The sequence below is a fragment of the Centrocercus urophasianus genome, unplaced genomic scaffold, assembly GCF_019232065.1.
Source record: "Centrocercus urophasianus isolate 14NV4802_14NV808 unplaced genomic scaffold, USGS_Curo_1.0 seq_73, whole genome shotgun sequence".
Classification (NCBI taxonomy): Eukaryota; Metazoa; Chordata; class Aves; order Galliformes; family Phasianidae; genus Centrocercus; species Centrocercus urophasianus.
Window position 1 is genome coordinate 11298526 of NW_024885344.1, and position 18921 is coordinate 11317446.

Here is an 18921-nt window from a genome sequence, read left to right on the forward strand (position 1 = left end):
TTCTTAGTATAACATCCAAACATTTATTAAACACCTCCCTGGGCAGCCTGTTCTAGCACCTAACTGCTCTTTTGGAGAAGAAGCTTTTTCTAATACCCTACCTGAACCTCCTCTGGCACAACCTGAGCCCATTTCCTCTCATTCTGTCACTGAATCCTGTTTCTCTTTCCCTCCCAGCAGTGCACTCACTTGTCAGTAGGCACCAGTGGGGCTTGAATAGCAATCCAACTACACAAACAGTTCTGGCTTGTCTGCCATTTTTTCAATGTGTGTCATAAGGCATTTGTGTTTTTTTGTTTTCAAACAGTGGGAAAAAAACATTTCTGCTCTGAAACCACTAGAGCATCTCACTTAGACAAATCTGCAGGTGCACTGTGTGGATATACGTGTGTATATGTAGGCTGAAGTGTAATTCACTCAGTGGGCCAAAGTGGAGTGATTGTGACTCAGTGACTGATTGGAATGGAGCAGTTATGAAAGATCTGAAAAGAAATCAGATGATTTGAAAGAAGGGTGAGATGGGCTTTGATCCCTGTAATCCAAGTTGCCTTATAATATGAAGACCTTCAGTGCAGAGAGTCTGAAGATGTACAATAAAGGCTTTTAGGGACACGCTTTCAAACTGTCATGCCTCATAGCCTAAAACTAATAATTTCTCATAGGTTTCACCTAACCTCACAGTAGATGTTCATCTAATTAATCATTTAGAATCCAAGTATAGGTAGTGGAGAGGAAGACAGCCATGGCCACAGAACCTTACGGATGTTTGAGATTGGTTGGGGAGAGTGCCCTCGTGGAGTTACTTAACTGTACCTTCTCTACACAGAGAGCTATTAACGATTGTTAGAATGAGTGCCAGGTTTTAGATTGCTAGCACCAATAGAATGAATTCACCTTCAGCTTGTGTGTTGATGTTGGTTGTCAACAGCAAAAGCATAGTTGGAGAAAGGAGTTAAATGCCTACGGTATGTTTTGATATCACCTGTCTTTCATCTGACCTGCCTGAATGCAAATATATTAAGTGTATATTTTCTGCCTGAATGTGTGCTACAAAATGAAAGAGGTGGTTAAAGCAGGGTTTGACTAGAAAAAGAGTAACTCAGGGAAAATCCCTCTTGGAAATCCAGAGAAGCTATTTCTTGTGGAATCTACTGTCTCAGAGATATTCTTGAGGAATATCACAGTCCCCATCTGGGGTGAGAAAGATTCATTTTTCCCAAGGCTGTGTTTAGGAGTGGAGAATACAGTGAGCACACAGTCAGTAGCCTTGGGAAGGAGATGGGACTTTCCAGGCAGTGTCAGTGAGGGATGACAGCATGCCAGAAGACACGACATCAGAGGAGCGGTGCCGTAATCAGTTCAATCTGCTTCTCGTAGCTAGTGAGTGCGGTTAGCTGGGCTGACTGGAATGTACAAAATTTACAAGGAAAGATTAACAGTTAAGTAATGGCAATGTAGTGAGTTTAACTCTTCAGTCTGTGGGCTTTTGTGTTTTTGGGTGAACAAATACAGCATGCCTAGTTCTTTAAGTGCCATTTTTGAGCATTTGTAAACTTATATAGTAACAGGATCCCAAAGAGAATATAAATTAAGGTCCAGAATTCATTTAGGCTTATTGATGTAATGCTGGAAAACAAGCTTCTACCTGCTAGAGCCTGGAGTACTCTACAAAGTGTGCTGGGTCCGTGACTTCAACCAAAAGGAAATCTGTTGTCCATACATCCAAAGGAGGAATGGAAAAAGATGTCAGGAGAATATGTTGACCTATCTTGACAGGGCAAGCTTTTTATTTGTTTTCCCCTAAATAAATGTGGCACACGTGCTTTTTTGCCCACATCTTTGTGATATTTTAATATCTCTAAGCATATGGAGACTTTTGGAATTCACTTGCCTTGCTCTTGGAGCAGGGGTGTGCTGCAGCAGCTGCAATATGTGATGGAACCAATAAAACTTCCTGAAGAGCATCACCAGGTAATTCTGCTCACAGTGTTTGTCATCCAAAGAGGAGCAGACCAGTTTAAAGTGATGCCTGCCTTTTTTGAGATAAGCTCTGATTTGTGAGATGCTTATAAGGGGACTATTCCACAAATGATAATAATCAAAAAACCAAAACCGTAGCATTTCCTGATCACGGCTTCCAGTTTGAACTTTCTATAGAAATCAGAAACATATGCTGTGTCTCTATGGGAAGCTTCTGTAATACTGCACAGGATTGTCTGATGTTTTCTGTCATCATTTCACCATTTGCTTTTGGATGCTCTTTTCCTGCCAATGCTTTGTAATGATACAGTGACTCAAAACTTGAGACAAGAGAATGTCTCAGGAAGTGCATAGATTTAAGTGGGAGTGATTTGCTTAAAATAACGTAACTGTTTTTGTAACACTAGTTTTCTGATTAAGCCATTGTGCTGCAAATAGCTTGAAATCAAGACAGCAGAGGGGATCTCCAGTGTAAGTGTGAAATTGTTGGATTTATCCCATTACTGGCCTTGATATGTTGCAAAAGACATCATTTTACTGATAAATTTCAAAGTGGTGTATTTTAAATATCATTGTAATAGTCTTATGTTTCCTGCCATCTTTGGTCTATGAACATCTTGTCCATAGACAATGGATTTTAAGGGCAGAAGAGACATCTGCTAAGCTGAAGAATCTCACTCAGAGGTTTCTGGATCTTCCTATCTGAGCATCAATCTGAACCTAAGAGAGGAAAAAAAAAAAAAAAAAAAAAAAAGGCAGGCCTGATGTAGGAGATAAAGTGTACACAACCCACTTGAGTTTTCCAGTAGTTGGCTTCCTCACTTATAGTGATGGATACCTTATTAGAAGTCTAGGTTTGCTCGGTTACAGCTACCAAATATTTAATCTCATGAGGTTTTTTCTTGGTAGGTGCAAAGGTCATCTAGTGTTAAAATCCTTTCATGTGCTCATGCTGGGAAATTATGATCAATTTTTTTTAACCATCTCTTATGTAAGACTAAATGACTCAGATGCCTTTAGTCTCTCGTTGTAAGACATTGTCCCACTCTGACTCACTTGTCTTCAGTCTCTCACTGTAAGATATTGCCTCAGTCTAAACATTCTTTCATGTCCTTTTCTGAGTTCCTTAAACTAATTTGTTATTCTTTTTGAGAGAGGTGGAGACTGAACTGCAGTGCTCCACAGTAACATTATGGCAGCCTGTACAGTCACATTACCTGGACTTTTAGGTTCGTGTGTAGGTCAGAACTTATCAGGGTCCTATGTAATAGTTCACTGTGATCATTCTTCAGAGCCAGCAAACCAGCTGTCAGGCCAAAACAGTCAAAAAAGAGGAGTTAACTTGCATGCAAGCTCTGCTTCCAGACAGGCAGGGCACAGAACTGATGCCAAATTCCAGACTTTATGAGAGATGCCCATTTCTTGGTAAATAAGCTGAATGTCTTTTTCCTAATGAGCAGAAGTGTACGATTTCACAACCAGATCATGATGAGATCTGAGAACTGTTAGAAAGATGCAGCTGGAACAGTGGCTGGAGCTCTCCTTTGTCAGTGCAGAAATACTACTGTATTACTTTGCTGTAAGCAAAGGTGCCACAAACCTGGCATGCATGTGCTTTTGCCACCTTTGCTCTGGTATATGTAACTTCAGTAATGATCTGCACTTACATAAACAGGATTTTTTAATTTTAGAAAAAAGCTATGACAAGAGTCTCAAACATTTGTCTGCATCTACTAGAGAAAAGGTGAAAGCAGCTGGTTAACAATGTTTGTATAGACAGCTGGTGACAAAAGAACTATTCCCTATTCTGGTGTTGCACAACAACGTTCAGTGTAAGATGCTGTCTTTTTTCCTCAAGAAGTTTTGTGCAAAGACTGTGTCTTGCTAATTTTCCCCACCTTTTATTATCTTTTTCCTCCTTTTTTTTTTTTTCTTTTTTTTTCCCCTCCCTTTTTTTTTCTTGGCTGCAGTTGCAACCTTCTGATTTAGTGCCTTATTTAGCTTGGGAATGCTCTTGACCAGCAGAGCAAGTCAAGAGTGCTTGTTTTTGCATCTGGATATTAGACATGCTTAGTATTCAGACTTGGAACATTCTCTGAGAGGATACCAGTAACTAAAATAGGATGGTAGAGGAATGACTGTATGTTAGAGACAGAATGTACTGCTTTAGATACCTAAATGATTCAATAAAATTATTTTCTAAGAGTCTATAAAAATGTGACTATAAATCTGTTAATACTGCAGTGCCTCTGGATCACAAAGGCCTAGTATGAAAAAAGTATGTTTTTTCAAATTGCTTTTCTCTGTCACCCTGAAATCAAAACAAAACATTGTTTTCCTTTGTTGAATATTATGGTTTATAATTGTGCAGTTAGTAATTTTCTGTGGATTTATTGTAATGTTTCCAAGCAAAAACATTTTCCCTTGCCTCGTAGAGCCTGTTGCATATGAGGCATTCTCTTGACTCTGCAGGAAAAAAAAAGAAATAGAATGATAATACAGAGGCAGCATTTTTCCCCTTTGGTTCATGTTTTCCCATTTTTTGTGCAAATTCTTTCTAGCACCTTAACAGCGCAAAGTTAAAAAGAGGCCTGCTGTTGAAATGCTCTTATTTTTAAGTAATTTTATAGAAAATAAGTTTACATCAGTTGGATTACTGAAATGAAGGGAAAAAAAATCAATTTTCACTTGCTTGTGGATTTAGTAGAACTTTCGGTACGGTTGCTTTCCTCTGTGTCTCCTTTTTCTGGTGTTTGGTTGGTCTGACTGCAATCAATAGGGAAAAGCACCTCTTCCAAATGAAAAAGTGTGGTTGTTAGAAAACCAGGATTAATAGATTAAATCAAAGTCAGTTTTGACACCTGAAGTGCCTTTCAGCATACTTTCCTTTGTGACTGACTGCATTTCTAGAAGGGAACGCGTCTTTAATTTATGAGGATACTGCGTATTTAATCTAAAATTGGGTAAATACAGCTTAAAATAGACTCTAAGATTTGGTTTTCTGGAAAGGAATAAATAGTTTTTAGGTGCCTGTGTTTTGTGTGGGTGCTAATGACATAACTTACAGATGCCTGTTTTTCACTAAGTATAGTCTATTAGCTGCCTCTGAAAACTAGATATTATTCTCCTAAGTTTTATGCCCAATAGCTAGGGCTTCTAACATCAGTAGTCTCTTTCCAAAACTTAGACCAAGCTTCCTCTACACAAGAGGGAAGTATCTTAGACAGAATCAACTTTCAGAATTTAATGGTGCTTTAGAAGTTTTAGAAGTTAATGCCATCAGCTTTATGGAGAAAGCAATCAGATTCAGTATCTACCAGAAAAGCAGAGGACATTAAAACTATGTATATTTTTGTGGGGAAATGTAGATAGAATGAGAAGCTGTCCATATCTTCTGACAGAATGACACACGTGGTGCTGAATAGAAAGTTAATTTGAAAAGTAGATGATTGGATAGAACAAGTATACAAGAAGAAGTGATGATTCTACAAGTTTTAGAGAGAGAAATAGTTTGATATGACCTTAATGCATAAATCCTTGCTCATTCATGTACCTTTGATTTGGGCGCCCACTATAATGTCAGTCCTCGAAACCCTTTTTGCAGATGTGCAGGCAGTAGTGCCACTAAGTATGGTGATGGGTAGCCAACAGGTTAATGGAATCTGCCCCCTTTGAATGAGAGGACAAACAAAGGAGTCATATTGGGGTCCAGATGGCCTTCAGAAGTCACTTTATCCAAAGCTATTGTACGTTAATGCAGATTAATGATTTCCTAATGCAGGTATCCTCACTGGGAGAGAGGGCTGACAGGGAGTACCTATGGCATATAAAAGGAGGTTAGATGTATGTTCTTTTAAACTCTTGCTAAGTCCTTTCCAACAAATTCTGCCCGCTGTTTGGTTTTGCACATCTGAACACTGACCTCAAAAACAACAGGAGAAAGGAAAAATTTTGATCTGAAAAATAAAAAAAATTTGCACTGTGCATGGTTTCCATTTAGTTTAGATGCTTAAGTGTTTTTCCTTTTTTTTTTTTTTTTTTTTATTTTTTTTTTTTTTTCCTATCTTGTTTTGTTTAGATCTGTATTGAAAATCGGGCTCAGATAGAGATCTCTATAGAGGTCCGTATTTTGTGACTATTGTATTTAGCAGTTACCTACTTGATACAACTCAGAAGAGACTGCTCTGTGGGCTTTAAATTAGTTAGATATCACACATTTGTATGTACTTCTTAGACTCTATTTAGGACCGTTTAGGAAACATCCATCATAACTCCTGCTGAATAGCATCTTCAGGGTTTCTTTGTACCTTATGCACAATCACAAGTGCATGCATGTATTCAACACACGTGCAAGTAATTTCATCTAATTTTATCCAGTTAAATTTTATGTACAATTAAAATAATATTTTCAACTAGTTATGTACAGTGTGAAAAAGAATTGACACTTCCATCTGTCTCTGAAGACTGGAAGGAATGGTCCTCTGTACTTATTGCAGAGGGAGCTTAGACAAGATCCCTTTTTCTTCTGATGATTTGGGTAGAGTGAGATAAATCACATTTATGGTTTTCTGTATTGATTGCTATCCCACTGTGTGTTCTCAGACAAAGAATCTGGATAGCATCTAATACAATAAACGCTATTTTAAACCTGTAAGAGCCTTGTTTCTTTCCAAGATAGTTATATTTAGATTATTCACGAAGTGAAGAGTAATCATTATTCACCAATAAGAAAATGACAAGCAGTTAAGTTGACAAGTTTGTCAGAAGAATCCAATCTACTGAGTTACAGTTAATCTCTAGAGGACTTCTACTGATGTCAAGGAAATTTTACCAAAGATGTATTTCATCTCAATATCTCTCATGGTGGTAGCTTTAATTTAGATGAATGTTGCAAAAAGATGCATTTAAGAATAATAAATCACTCCTGACACTCCTGTTTGAGGATCTGTGCCTAGAATTTGTCCTACTGGTATGTTGTCCTTCTGGGAAACGTATCATGACATGTACACATGTTACAACAAAGGTTTTGTACTGATAGGTACACTAAACTGTTACAAGTGAAGATCACAAGGGCTTTTAATTTATATTCCATTTGGTGTTAGAAATGCCTTTTGTGCTTTGCATTCTGTGGGAGATTACATTATCACAGCAGAACTCCAGTTTTGTGTGAAAGTTCTTGTTAGATACTCCTTCAAACACACAGCTAATTGAGTTCTCTCGGGCTTACCTGAGATTAGTTCAAATACTGTTATTAGTGAAATTCTTTACATCACTACTCTTCCATCGCTATTTTTGAGTTTTATAAGTGAGATACGGTTGATGGAAAGAAAAGTGTTCCCTGGCTTGATTTCTGAGAGCTTAATCTAGGTGCCACCAGAAACGTACCTCAAGAAACCAAAGAGGATTATTTGTGGATTTCTTTGTATTTTATATCTTGTAGCTTAAAGGCCATGAGAAAATGGAAATCCTTCAAAGGAAATTGATCATCCAACACCCCTCAAGTAAAATAATCTCCTAGTAGAATTTTTAGTCCGGTTGAGTTATAATATAGACTTCTCTGGCTCTCTTTGTATCTTTATCAATAATCAGACTTTTCTTTAGAGACACTTGCCTTGGGGTAGAAGAAAGAAGCTTAACATTTAATAGGCTCCTTGCTTTTTTCCTCTTCCTCCTCCTGAGAAAGGAGACCTTGCTTGCCTTCTTTTCTCCTGAAGCTTTTTCTGTTCTCTTTTATATTAGATCATACTGTAAAAAAAAAAACAAAACTAAAACAAAATAAAAACATTTGTCAGTAAGAAAAAATAATAATTTGCTACAAGATTGTGTCTCATTTTGAAAAAAACAAAACACACATGCAAAAGCAAGTAAACAAGTAACCTGAATTGTGCTCATTGAAAAATATAGCATTTTCAAAAAGCAAAGTAGTCTTTATGAGCTTCTGTCATCACATGGTACATATGGAACAACTGAGTGATCAGAAGCAGCAAGCATGGGTTTATGAATGGCAGGTACTGTTTGACCTGATCTCCTTCTAAGACCAGGTGACCTGCTTAGTAGGTGAGGAGTTTTATGTGGATTTTAATAGCATTTGACAGTGTTTTCCACAATATTCTCCTGGAGAAGTTAGCTATTGATGGCTTGGACAGGTGTACAGTTTGTTGGATGAAGAACATGCTGGGTGATCGAGCCTGAGCCACAGTGAATGGAGTTAAATCCAGCTGGCATCAGGACACCAGTTGTATTCCCCAGAGCTCAGTCTTGGGGTCAGTTTTGTTTACTGCTTTTATCAATGGACTGGGTGAGGGGATTGTGTAAACTCTCAATAACAAACAGGCTGGACTGTTGATGTGCTTGAGGGTTGGAAGGCTTTGCAGATGGATGGATTGACAGGCCACATGCAAGCATGTGAGACTGAACGGCGATAAGTGCTGGGTCCTGTACCTGAGTCATAACCTCATGAAGTGATATAGGCCTTGGGAAGAGTGGCTGATAAACTGTCTCCCTGAGAAAGACGCACAAGGGTGTTGGTTGACAGCTGAACATGAACTGGCCATGTGGCCAGATGGTCCAGAAGACAAATGGCAGCCTGGCTTGCACCAGAAATTGTGTGAGCAACAAGGCAAGAGCAGTGGTTGATCTTCTGTTTTCAGTACTGGGGAGACTGCATCTTGAGTACTGTGATAAGTTTTGAGCCTCCTGCTTCAAGGAGGATATGGAATTGCTTGAGTGTGTGTGGAGAAGAGCAATGAAGTTGCTGGAGGACCAGGAAAGAATTATGAGGAGGACCAAACTGGGAGATGGAGCTGGAGATGTGTCAGACTGATGGTTGGACTTGATCTTGAAGATGTTTTCCAACCTTGGTGACTTTTGTTTCTGATTTATATGAAATAGGTAATGGAAGACTCTGGCAATGGTTTTATCTGTTTGTCCACATTTCAACATTCTACTGTGGGGTTTTCAGCATATGAATGATGAAGAATGACTTTTCAAATGAAGCTTACTGACTGACAGAAAGACAACAAATATTTCAGGCCATTGTTCTATTGAATAAATTATAGATTTGATAGTAATAATGCAGTGAACTTCATGTTTGTTCATTGATTAAAAGAGGAGATCGACGTACAGTGATTACATGCAAACAAAGGTATTGGAAAAAAGGAGGGCAAATAACTATAGTTGTGCTGGAGTATGAAAGATCCTTTTATTAACACTATTCTTTTCTGTATTTTGTCCATCCCTCTCTTATCAGGAGATAGCAAACTGTGCCGTATGGGCAAATGACACTGGAAGAGCCTTTTTAGTGCCTGATCAGAAGTTTCAGTAAGCATATATTTATGTTGTGAGGCCAAGCTTAGCTCTCAAAATACTTCAAATCTGTTGTATTTTGTTCTTATCCATCCAGTTTCTTTCAGAGTGGTGTGAGTGTTCCAGTTAGCACAAATAACTGCATAAAGGCCTGCTAATGCAGTGATATCAAGGAATACTGTACCGTGATCTATCCTGTGCCTCAACTGAGTAAATCAGTAAGCAAAAGGAACAGTAGTATTGACTGTGCTCACATGTGTGCATGAGAGTGATCTCAGAGTTTGCAGTGCTTGGAGGGTAAATTGTAGAAATCAGTATCTCAGTGCCCAGATCTTTTGCATGTCTCAGAGAGTGCAGATAGAGTGTATGAAGGAAAGATATTATCAAGAGGGCAGTGGCTTTCCAGTATACTCTAGTGAAACACAATGTTTTTCCATGGAAAGAATGTATTTGTGATAAACTTAAAGGGAAGTGTTTTCCTACGATTTATTCTCAGGTTCATGGGGAATTATTCTTGTTTGTGCTTTTGTTTTATTCTCAAGATGGGAAACCATTGCACCGAACGTTCTACCAATGTAGAACAAATGTCTTTTCCCTTCTTAGAAAATTTATGATCTAAATGATGTTGGCAAAGCTACAAAAATTTACCATGCAGCATCCCTCGTGAATTTTGAAGTGTAAATATTTAACCTAAAAGTGTTCATTACTAGACGTGAAAGGAGTGTGTGCACTTGATCTCTTCATTGAAACGGACTTGTTTTTTTTTCACATTGCTGGTAGCTCATGGCATCCTTTTTACATTTATGTTCTGCAGAAAAAAAACAACAGAAAAGCTCTGTTTGAAGAGGGGAGCTGAAGATTTAGTTACAAGTGAAGCATGGATCTTGAATAAGATTTCTTGTTTAGATTTTAAAACATTTAGTCTCAAATATGGCGAATGAACTGTATTCAGTCACGAATCCTTTGTGTGCGTTCTGAAGCTCCAGAACAATTCACACACACACACAATTCTTTAACTCTCTTATCTGAGCTAACAACTGCACATTAATATTTTAGTCTGACAAGATGTTGAGAAGCATATGTGTATATTATAAACTCTGTTACAGCAAAAGCCATAGTTTAGGTTGCAATCCAGCTTTCACTATATCCCTATTGCTACTTACAAATTTCTTCCAGGAAAAAAAAAATGTTTCTGGGGAACAGCTAGAGTAATTTCACAGTTAGCTATCAGAATTAAAAGGTAAAAAAAGAAAAATATCAAAATAGCCCTTTAAAGAAGTTGAAGTGTGTGTGTCTATGGGCTTGCATTTAGAATAGAGAATCTTAAGAAAAGTCAACAAGCGAGGCAGGCTGGATCAAGCTCTGGGCAACCTGATCTAATGTCCCTGTTCATTGCAGGGGAGTTGGACTAGGTGGCCTTTAAAGATCCCTTCCAACTCTAATGATTCTATGATTCTATAAAAGCGTAATGATGATTTCTGAAAAGACTGGTTTTTTTTCATATAAATCAGTTGGGTTATTTCACTTCATGAATTTAAACTTTACGTGTAGCTAGTTGTTAATATCATAAGATATTGAAATAATTTTAGAAAAACGTATTTGCAGAGTGAAAGTCAGATTTTAAAATAAAAGAAATGAAGTTCCAGGGCAATTGGACTGAGGACCATCCCTATGATAGAAGAAAACACGTATAAATCTTGCATACAGATAGATATAGAGCTGTGCTGATAGAGCTGTGTTGACTGAAATGATTGAATCAAGGATGGTTTATTCCGAAGAAGAGTCTTTTGTTGATATATCAATCTTGAGTAAAATGTAGAAATTTTCTATGCAAAGGTCTTTCTTCATTCTAACAGAAGAAATGAGTACAAATCTAGCCTCGTCTATGTGATACCTGGTTTAAAAGACATATGGTGTGAGAGATATTACCACCATTCCAGGAGATCAGTATGTTAGAAAGTGCTTCCTAATGTATATCCTTGTTCTTCCTTATTGCAAAAGCCATTGCTTATTGCTTATTCACTGTGAGTGTGGTGATTGTTCTCTTTCTGTTCTTTGAAATAATTTACATGTATTTTTTATATTTATATATGTGTATCATATATAACATCTAATATACTGTTACCATGCTACCCTTCTTCATCACATCTTTAGGAGCATCAGTCCAAGTCCTGGCATTCCCACTTCCTGTCACTTTGCATAAGAGCTCATGTTTTTTTGAGCCTTTTGTTGATCTCTTCTTCAGCCTGAACTGAGCCACATGAGCTTTCCTGAAGCATGGAACCTGAAGCTGCCCATTGTGTTGCAACTGAAGCCCCAGGAAGAGAAATATCACTTGTTCTGCATAGATTCTGTACCTGTTTATGCACTACACTGAGATGATGGCATTTTGAGGATAGAAAGCAGTATGACAGTATTAGCTCCTGTTCTGCTGGGCATCCAGTATAACCCCCTACTGAAAATAATTTGGGCAGTTAATTCATTTTGCTTAAATGCATTACATTTTTTCCCTGCTGAACTCCATGTTATTTTTAAGACTCTCCAATTCCTGAAACTCATTTTGAATTCAGTTCTTGTCCTTCAGTACATTTGCTGTACCTCCCTTCTTGATAGTTACACATACGTTTTATAATGCTGTTCAACATTTCATCATCCAGATCATTAATGAAGGTGTTGAACAGAAATGGATCCAATGCAGGCTTTTGGGTACCTCTGTGTGAGACATCTTCCAATTAGACTGTGTACCAATGATAACTGTTCTCACCTATCTACTGTATGAGCTTTGTGCTTCTGTTGCAGCATTTCCTTTTCTAGCTCCTTTATTCCTAGCGTCCTTGTGGAACTGTTGTACAAGACCTGATGAAAGTATTAATAAGGTTGGGAAACATGACAGCTATCACTTCCATCATGCCTGTATATTCTGATGCACTGTTGCAGAAGGAATTAGTTGTACTCATGACAGATGCATATCTGCTGATATTTTTCTCTTTTTCTCCTCCAAGTATTTTTTTGATGCTTTTTTGTTTTATGTATCCTGTGTTATTATTTATTTACTAATGGAGACTGAAGCACAGCTGAATTTAAATTTTCACTTCTTGATTTTTTATAAATGAGGTTGACATTTGTCCTTTCTCAGTTCTCAGATTTCTCGTGTCCTTTGAGTTCAGAACAGCAGTTAGCAGCTTTGAGATTACTTCAGAGACTTCCTTAAATGTTTTAGAATGCAATAGCTGAATGTATGTTTGTACTTACCTAAGTACTCTCTAAACTTATCCTTTCTTTTCCTTTATGAGTGGAAATTATACCTTTTTTGGTTTGTGGGTTCATTTTGATTGTCACCTGCTCTTGATCTTCCTTTGTTTCCTTTCTTTAGTGAAGGTAATCCTTAAGCCCTATTGACATCTTGTGTATTCTGTCTCTGTTGGTTAATGGGTCAGTGTTTTCCACTTTCTTTGTATATTAACAAATGATGACATTCTTTTCGTTGTTCGGTTTTCTTGTTAGGTTCCTCCTCACCTCCGTGTCTTCTAACTTTTTCTCTGCACGCTTGAATTAGTCTACATACAATCTTAGTAGTGATAACCAGTTTCCTACTTTGTGTTTACTTGCTGTCATTGTTCAGCTAAGACTCTGACTGAACCAATTTTATCTTTTACTGTACTCATCTGCTTTGGGGAAAAATGCACTTGTGCAACACCATTGTTCTGAGGTTTTCATTCTTAGGATTCTGATGTTCCTAGTGATTAGAGGAAAAAAAAAAAAAAAAGAACCTACATTGAAGACCTACATTGGCATTGCTCCATTTTCTTTTAAATAATTAATCTAAGCACAAGTTCCTCTCAAATAAATGTGAGGCTAAATAGATAAATGCAGGGCATTTAAAACTTGCAATTTCATCATGTCATTAACTGGATCATTTCTCACACAGAATGATTGCTGCTTAAATTTTTTTTTCTTTAAATGAAGCTATCTATTAATAGGGGGCTTGACAGATGTACATTATTAGAATGCAAAAAGCTCTTACATACTGATGACCATTGATGCCTTTATAGCATTTTGGCAACGTAGTTGTAAGCTTATAGTGTCAGGTATTTTTTGCAACATGGTTCATTTCCCGCAGTACAGCAACTTAGTATGTTACTTTTCTGTCTTAGTTCTGAAGCCATACTTCTGTTACTGTGACATTTGAAATGGTTCTCCAGTTTTGCTTCCTTGCAGAAATGAAAGTTGATCCCTAAGATCTCAGAATCAAATTTATTCGTTACATTCACATACTGACTTTCCCATTTACTTACCATGCAAATATTTAAATTCATGATCTGTAACAAAAGTACGTGAGAGAGAAGAGTTTTGCTGACCTGCGTGGTGTAGTCAACAGCACATCTTGCTGAAGGGTGGGAGGGATTAGCGCGGTGCTGATGTTGCAGATCCCGGTACTTAGTGAGTTATTCCATTTGGATGGGAACTGAATCTCTGGTTCCCATTTCTTGCCAACTTCCAGCTTTGTAACTGTATAAACAAATATGGTAGAAGTGGTTTAGGTACAGTGAAACTTTATTTGTAGTGGAGAAGTAGAATGAAGGATTTAAACTGAAATGTTGCAAAATGAAAATAGCAATTCCAGTAACTGCAGCTCTCAGATTACAGAAATGTTTTGCACTGTTTTCTCATTGCAAGTTTGGCTATGCTGTCCTTGAAAATATTTTGCACAGTTCCTCAGTATGCTTTATGTGGAGTTATGTGAGCGCCACTCTTTTTAATTTAAACTATTTCTCTAAACAGCCTGTAGATCAAGGCATTTGTCACTGCCATTAGTTATTTAGTAAAGACAGTCAGTAGCTTCTGAGCTTCATAAAGCAGACAGATCTTTATCAGTAATCAATATTTGCAATATTTGTTAATATAAATCTGTCATTACTGGCTCATCTTTTGAAGTTAATTTGAGATAAAGCACTTTGTTACGGGTAGAAGCAAAAGTAACAAAGCCACCAGAAGCCACGTCCTTAACTTTGCTGGCACATCAAAGTCGGAGTGCAGAAACCTGAGTCCTCATGTGAAACCTAACTAATAAGCAATAATAATGGAGAAACTTAACACATTCCCAAATTGCAAAAAAGTCTTCATTAAAATAGAGCAGCTGTTTGTGTTCTGGACCACATGGTCTAGTCAGCGTGATAAGAACACAGTGGCGATGGGATCAGCAAGTTTGCTGTTACTGGAAGATACACACATTTTCTTATCCGCTCTAATGGGTCGATATTAAAGAAGAGCTGGAGTTGGGTGAATAATTAGAGTAATTTTCCATTTATGTTTCTCCCCAGCCTGCTTCAGGCTAGGGAGGTCAAATGGATGCTAAGGAGAAAATGTGCATCTGGAACCAGTCTGAAAATAAATACGTATCCCATGAGTAGTGCTGTGTACAATTTGCTTAGTCTTAGAGAACTAAGTTTGTCTGCCACTTCATTGCCTGCTTCATCTAGGAAATCTGCTTAGTCTGTGTGATTCTGAATACAATTTTTCTTCAGTTTCAAAATCTGAGGGATGTAAGTTAACTATTTCTCATTGCTTGCTTCTTTCAGCTTTCCCTTTTGCTTATCAGAGTTATATTAGTCACCAGCTCTCTTTGGCTGGTTTTGCAGCTCGGACATTTTCCAGTGACAGAGACAAGCTCTAGATTTTCTGTGTGGTGAAACAATGACAGCCTGGAAATCTCATGGCAATACCTGACATAAAATAACATCTGACTCTATCATGTCCTTCCTTGCAATTCAGTGAGATGAACTTTAATATTTTGCATGCTTTCTGGATAGGAGCATACCCTGTAGCAATCTAGGTGCCAATGTAATTGTATTTATTCTACTTGATCTAATTCATGTAATGCTGTTATGGCTGCAATTTCTTGGCATTGCACAATGGCAATAAAATATGGGCCTGAGGTAATTATTTTATTTCAAAACCTTGAAGCAGTTTGCTTGTTCTCCTGATTTTGCTTGTCTTTCATCCAGTACTTTCAGCAAAACAGGTGGCACATGGTCTTCTGTTTGTTTTGTCCTGTGAACTACAGGATCACATCTGATCTGTTTAAAAACACCATACTTCTGCATTAAACTAAAGAAGTGAAACACAGTCAATAGGTAGACTTCGTGCTTGCTTTGAAATAAGAGGTGATCTAACTCCATTACTGGCTTTCTACTACCCAACTTTTCCATGTGCATTTTTCTGAAGCATAGTCTCTTCAGTTCAAAAGCAAGGGAACCACAGTCCCCCAAGGGAAATGTCCTCATTGGAGAGGCACAAGTGGCTTCATAACTGTCTTTAGAGAAATGACTGAACAGTTGGGCTGGCTTGCGAAGGTAACCTTAAATTACTGTTAAGACCTTCCAAATACCAGACATATTGCCTGACATATTTATTCTGTTATTATGATTGAGAAAGCATACGCTCCTTCAGTGTCAGCTAAAAGAGGTGCTAAACATGGAACTACCTGATCTTGGCTTTCCTGCCAGTACAGTTCAATCATTGAGCTTTCTTAAGTTAGTTTTTCAGGATGAAGAATTGGTTCCAATTTCAAACTGTATGTTGTCTGGTCTAAAGTTGACTGTATACACAGCATCATTTAGGGCATAGAAGTGATGAACTCTGCCCTTTTCTGCAGCTGCTGCTTCAGCGTCCCTTTTATTCAGTCTGCTTTAGACTTATATGTGGGCAATGTTTGCAGAGAGAATATAACTCCTTGTTGAAATTTCCCTTTACCTTGAAGTGATCTTGAAAACAGAAGGGTTTTCACTATAAACTTGAGAGTATTGTTTTGTTTCTTTGCCAGATACCACATAACATAGTGCTGCATGCCTGTGTGATAGCAGTGAGAGCTAGCCTTACCTTTTAAGCTTTCAAACAATCTAACTTGCAAAATGTGTGGGTAAAAAATGAAACGAAGGACACATTCTTCTCTGTGGAATTTCTGGAGATTGAATTGATTGAGACACTCCTCACATCTGTGTCCTTTGGGCTTCTTAGGAGGCTCTTGCAAGATGAATGATTGCACAGTGGTATTATTTTGAAATGAGGGCTTGAATTGCAGGAACAAGCTCCCACTAAGTGGATACCCTACACTTATCCTTAACCTCAGATTTTCATTTTACTGATACACATGATTATAAGAAAAAAAAGCTTTATCTTTTCTACTGTTAAAGAAATACCTTCACAATTTTTTTTTTCCCTCTCCTTTCACAGGTTCCAACTATGGGAGTCCCCGTCCAGCTCATGCCAACATGAATGCCAATGCAGCTGCAGGGCTTGCCCCAGAGCATATCCCTACACCAGGGGCAGCTCTGTCCTGGCAAGCTGCAATTGATGCTGCCAGGCAAGCCAAATTGATGGGTAGTGCTGGCAATGCAACAATATCCACAGCTAGCTCCACGCAGAGAAAACGGCAGCAGTATGGGAAACAGAAAAAACAGGGTACCACGACAGCTACGCGTCCTCCCCGGGCACTGCTGTGTTTAACACTGAAAAATCCCATCCGGAGGGCATGCATCAGCATCGTCGAATGGAAATATCCTTTTTGATGTTCTCATTTGGAAAACAGCAAATTGTTAGTGTGCATCAGGCGCTGTTCATAAGTGGGAAGAAATCAATACATTAAGTTGAAAGGCGCCATTGGGAACATGAAGTACACAAGCAGTATTTGCTATCTTAACTGAGATCATTTATGCTGGGAGAAAAAATGCTTGGGACTGAAGCCTTAACCGTACCCTTGTGTAGGAAACTGCCAGAAGCTTAAACGATAAAGGGTAGGGATTGAATTCTTTTAAAAACGTGGCTGAAGCTGAAATTGATGGGAGATATGCAAGGTATCTGAAGCCAGAATTGAACCACTCCATGGGACTGATGGCAGATACTGCCTTTCCCTTCTTTCTGCAGAGCTTTAGCCACATAAACAGCTCTGGAACTTGGAATCATGTGATTTTTCGTTGAATACACAGCATCACCATTTCTACAGTATGGAGAATGGAATGGGGAAAAATGGGGTTGAATAGAGAACTAATGAAAAAAAAAAACCCTGATGTGATAAATCCCTGAAATGAGGCTAAGCTCTGTTAATCATATTGGGATTCAATTGAAACCAGTAAGACTCCCTAATATATGGAAAGATAAACTGATTATCTCCAAGTAGGGAAAAAGACAGATAGTTAACATCATCCTGCCACATGTGCACATTCAGTATGGGGCCAGAGCTAGCAGGCTGAACAAGAGACAGATTGTCACAGATGATAAACGATTACCACTGACATAGAGCTGCAGAAGGCAAGGGTCAGTGCTGCTTTCTTGGAAAGCCAATGAGAGCTTGGCTGTTGGCTCCTTCATGTGGAAGGAGCAAAGTCTACCTTAGTCATCTGAATCTGATCAACAAAACTGGAAGTTGTGAATTTGGTGTGAAATAGAAATGGAAATAGAAATATAACTCCCCTGTTTCCCTGAAGAGAAACCAAGACTGACTCTGAACAGTAATAGTCAGTAAATCACAAGCTAATGGGATTCTTCAATAAATGTGAAAGCAAAAGTACGTTAGGGGTAAATAAGCACGTCAGGGGAAGGCAATACTGAACTCAGCAGTAGTTAATATGATTAAAGAAAAAAAAAAGCCATTTAAGACAATGAGATAATTCTGTCCCTTTGACATTTGTCCCCAATGTCTAGTGCGACATTGAACAGATAAAAACATAATATGAGCATATTAGGATATCATTTTCAGAAGAGCAACTTGCTAAAAGCATTGTTGTCAATTGTTAGATATCCTTAAAGTTTCTGCCTGCCTATTCCTTTCTTCAGATGCTAATTTTTAATCCCTTTGATTAAGGTTTGCTACTAGTTATCCCTTCTGGCATAGGTGCGATACTTTGAGCATAAAATGATGGATGATGACTAACAGGATGAAGCTGAATATTGGTTTACTTGCCAGCACTCCAGTAAGCACATCTATAGAGAAAGAGCATATAGTGACATTTGATAAATGAATAAGATCAGCAATGAATGATGGGAATGATGTGTTGTAAAACAGGATACAGCACTGCTGAGATCAAGAGGAGGACCAAACAATGTGATTAAAGCAATCCAAAGATGCTGACACTTGCATTTTTTTGGTATTTGTTTGGTTTTAGGTGAGTTTGTGAAAATAACTTCTTCCTCAGAACCTCTCATTGGATATATAGTGCTTATAAAGATGAAACACTTCAAGGACAAATAACAATATCAAAGGGCTGTGATAAGATTTATTTTTTTAACTGTATACTGACTTTTCCTAATTGCTGAAAATTACTGAGAAGACCTTAGCTTAATTTTTTGAACCTCTGAAATCTAAATGCAGTGCATATTAAATATCAAATGGCACTTCTATGGTATTTCATATTCAAACATTGTAGTATTAGGAGCCTGAAAGCGCAGCTGTATAGAAGAAAAAGTGAAATGAAGTAATTTCCTTATTTTGCAAAGATTTACCTGCTTATTATTCTGCTGAATTTGCAGTGTATTTTTAGATTTTAAACCATTTTACTTTTGCAATGCTTAAAGAAGTAAAAATAAAAAAGTAAAAATAAAAAAATACATCAGTAATGATAAGTTTATGAACAAAATGTC

At 37.8% G+C, this 18921-nt stretch overlaps 1 protein-coding gene across 15 annotated transcripts in view; it reads left to right on the forward strand.

The window, feature by feature from the left end:
* CACNA1C (calcium voltage-gated channel subunit alpha1 C) overlaps nucleotides 1-18921 on the forward strand; it is a 474784-nt gene that overhangs the window by 51677 nt on the left and 404186 nt on the right. For all 15 annotated transcript variants that reach the window (XM_042837682.1, XM_042837670.1, XM_042837684.1 and 12 more), the window contains exon 2: nucleotides 16519-16840. In XM_042837682.1, the coding sequence (XP_042693616.1) occupies nucleotides 16519-16840 (322 nt within the window). The remainder of the gene's footprint in view (nucleotides 1-16518; nucleotides 16841-18921) is intronic.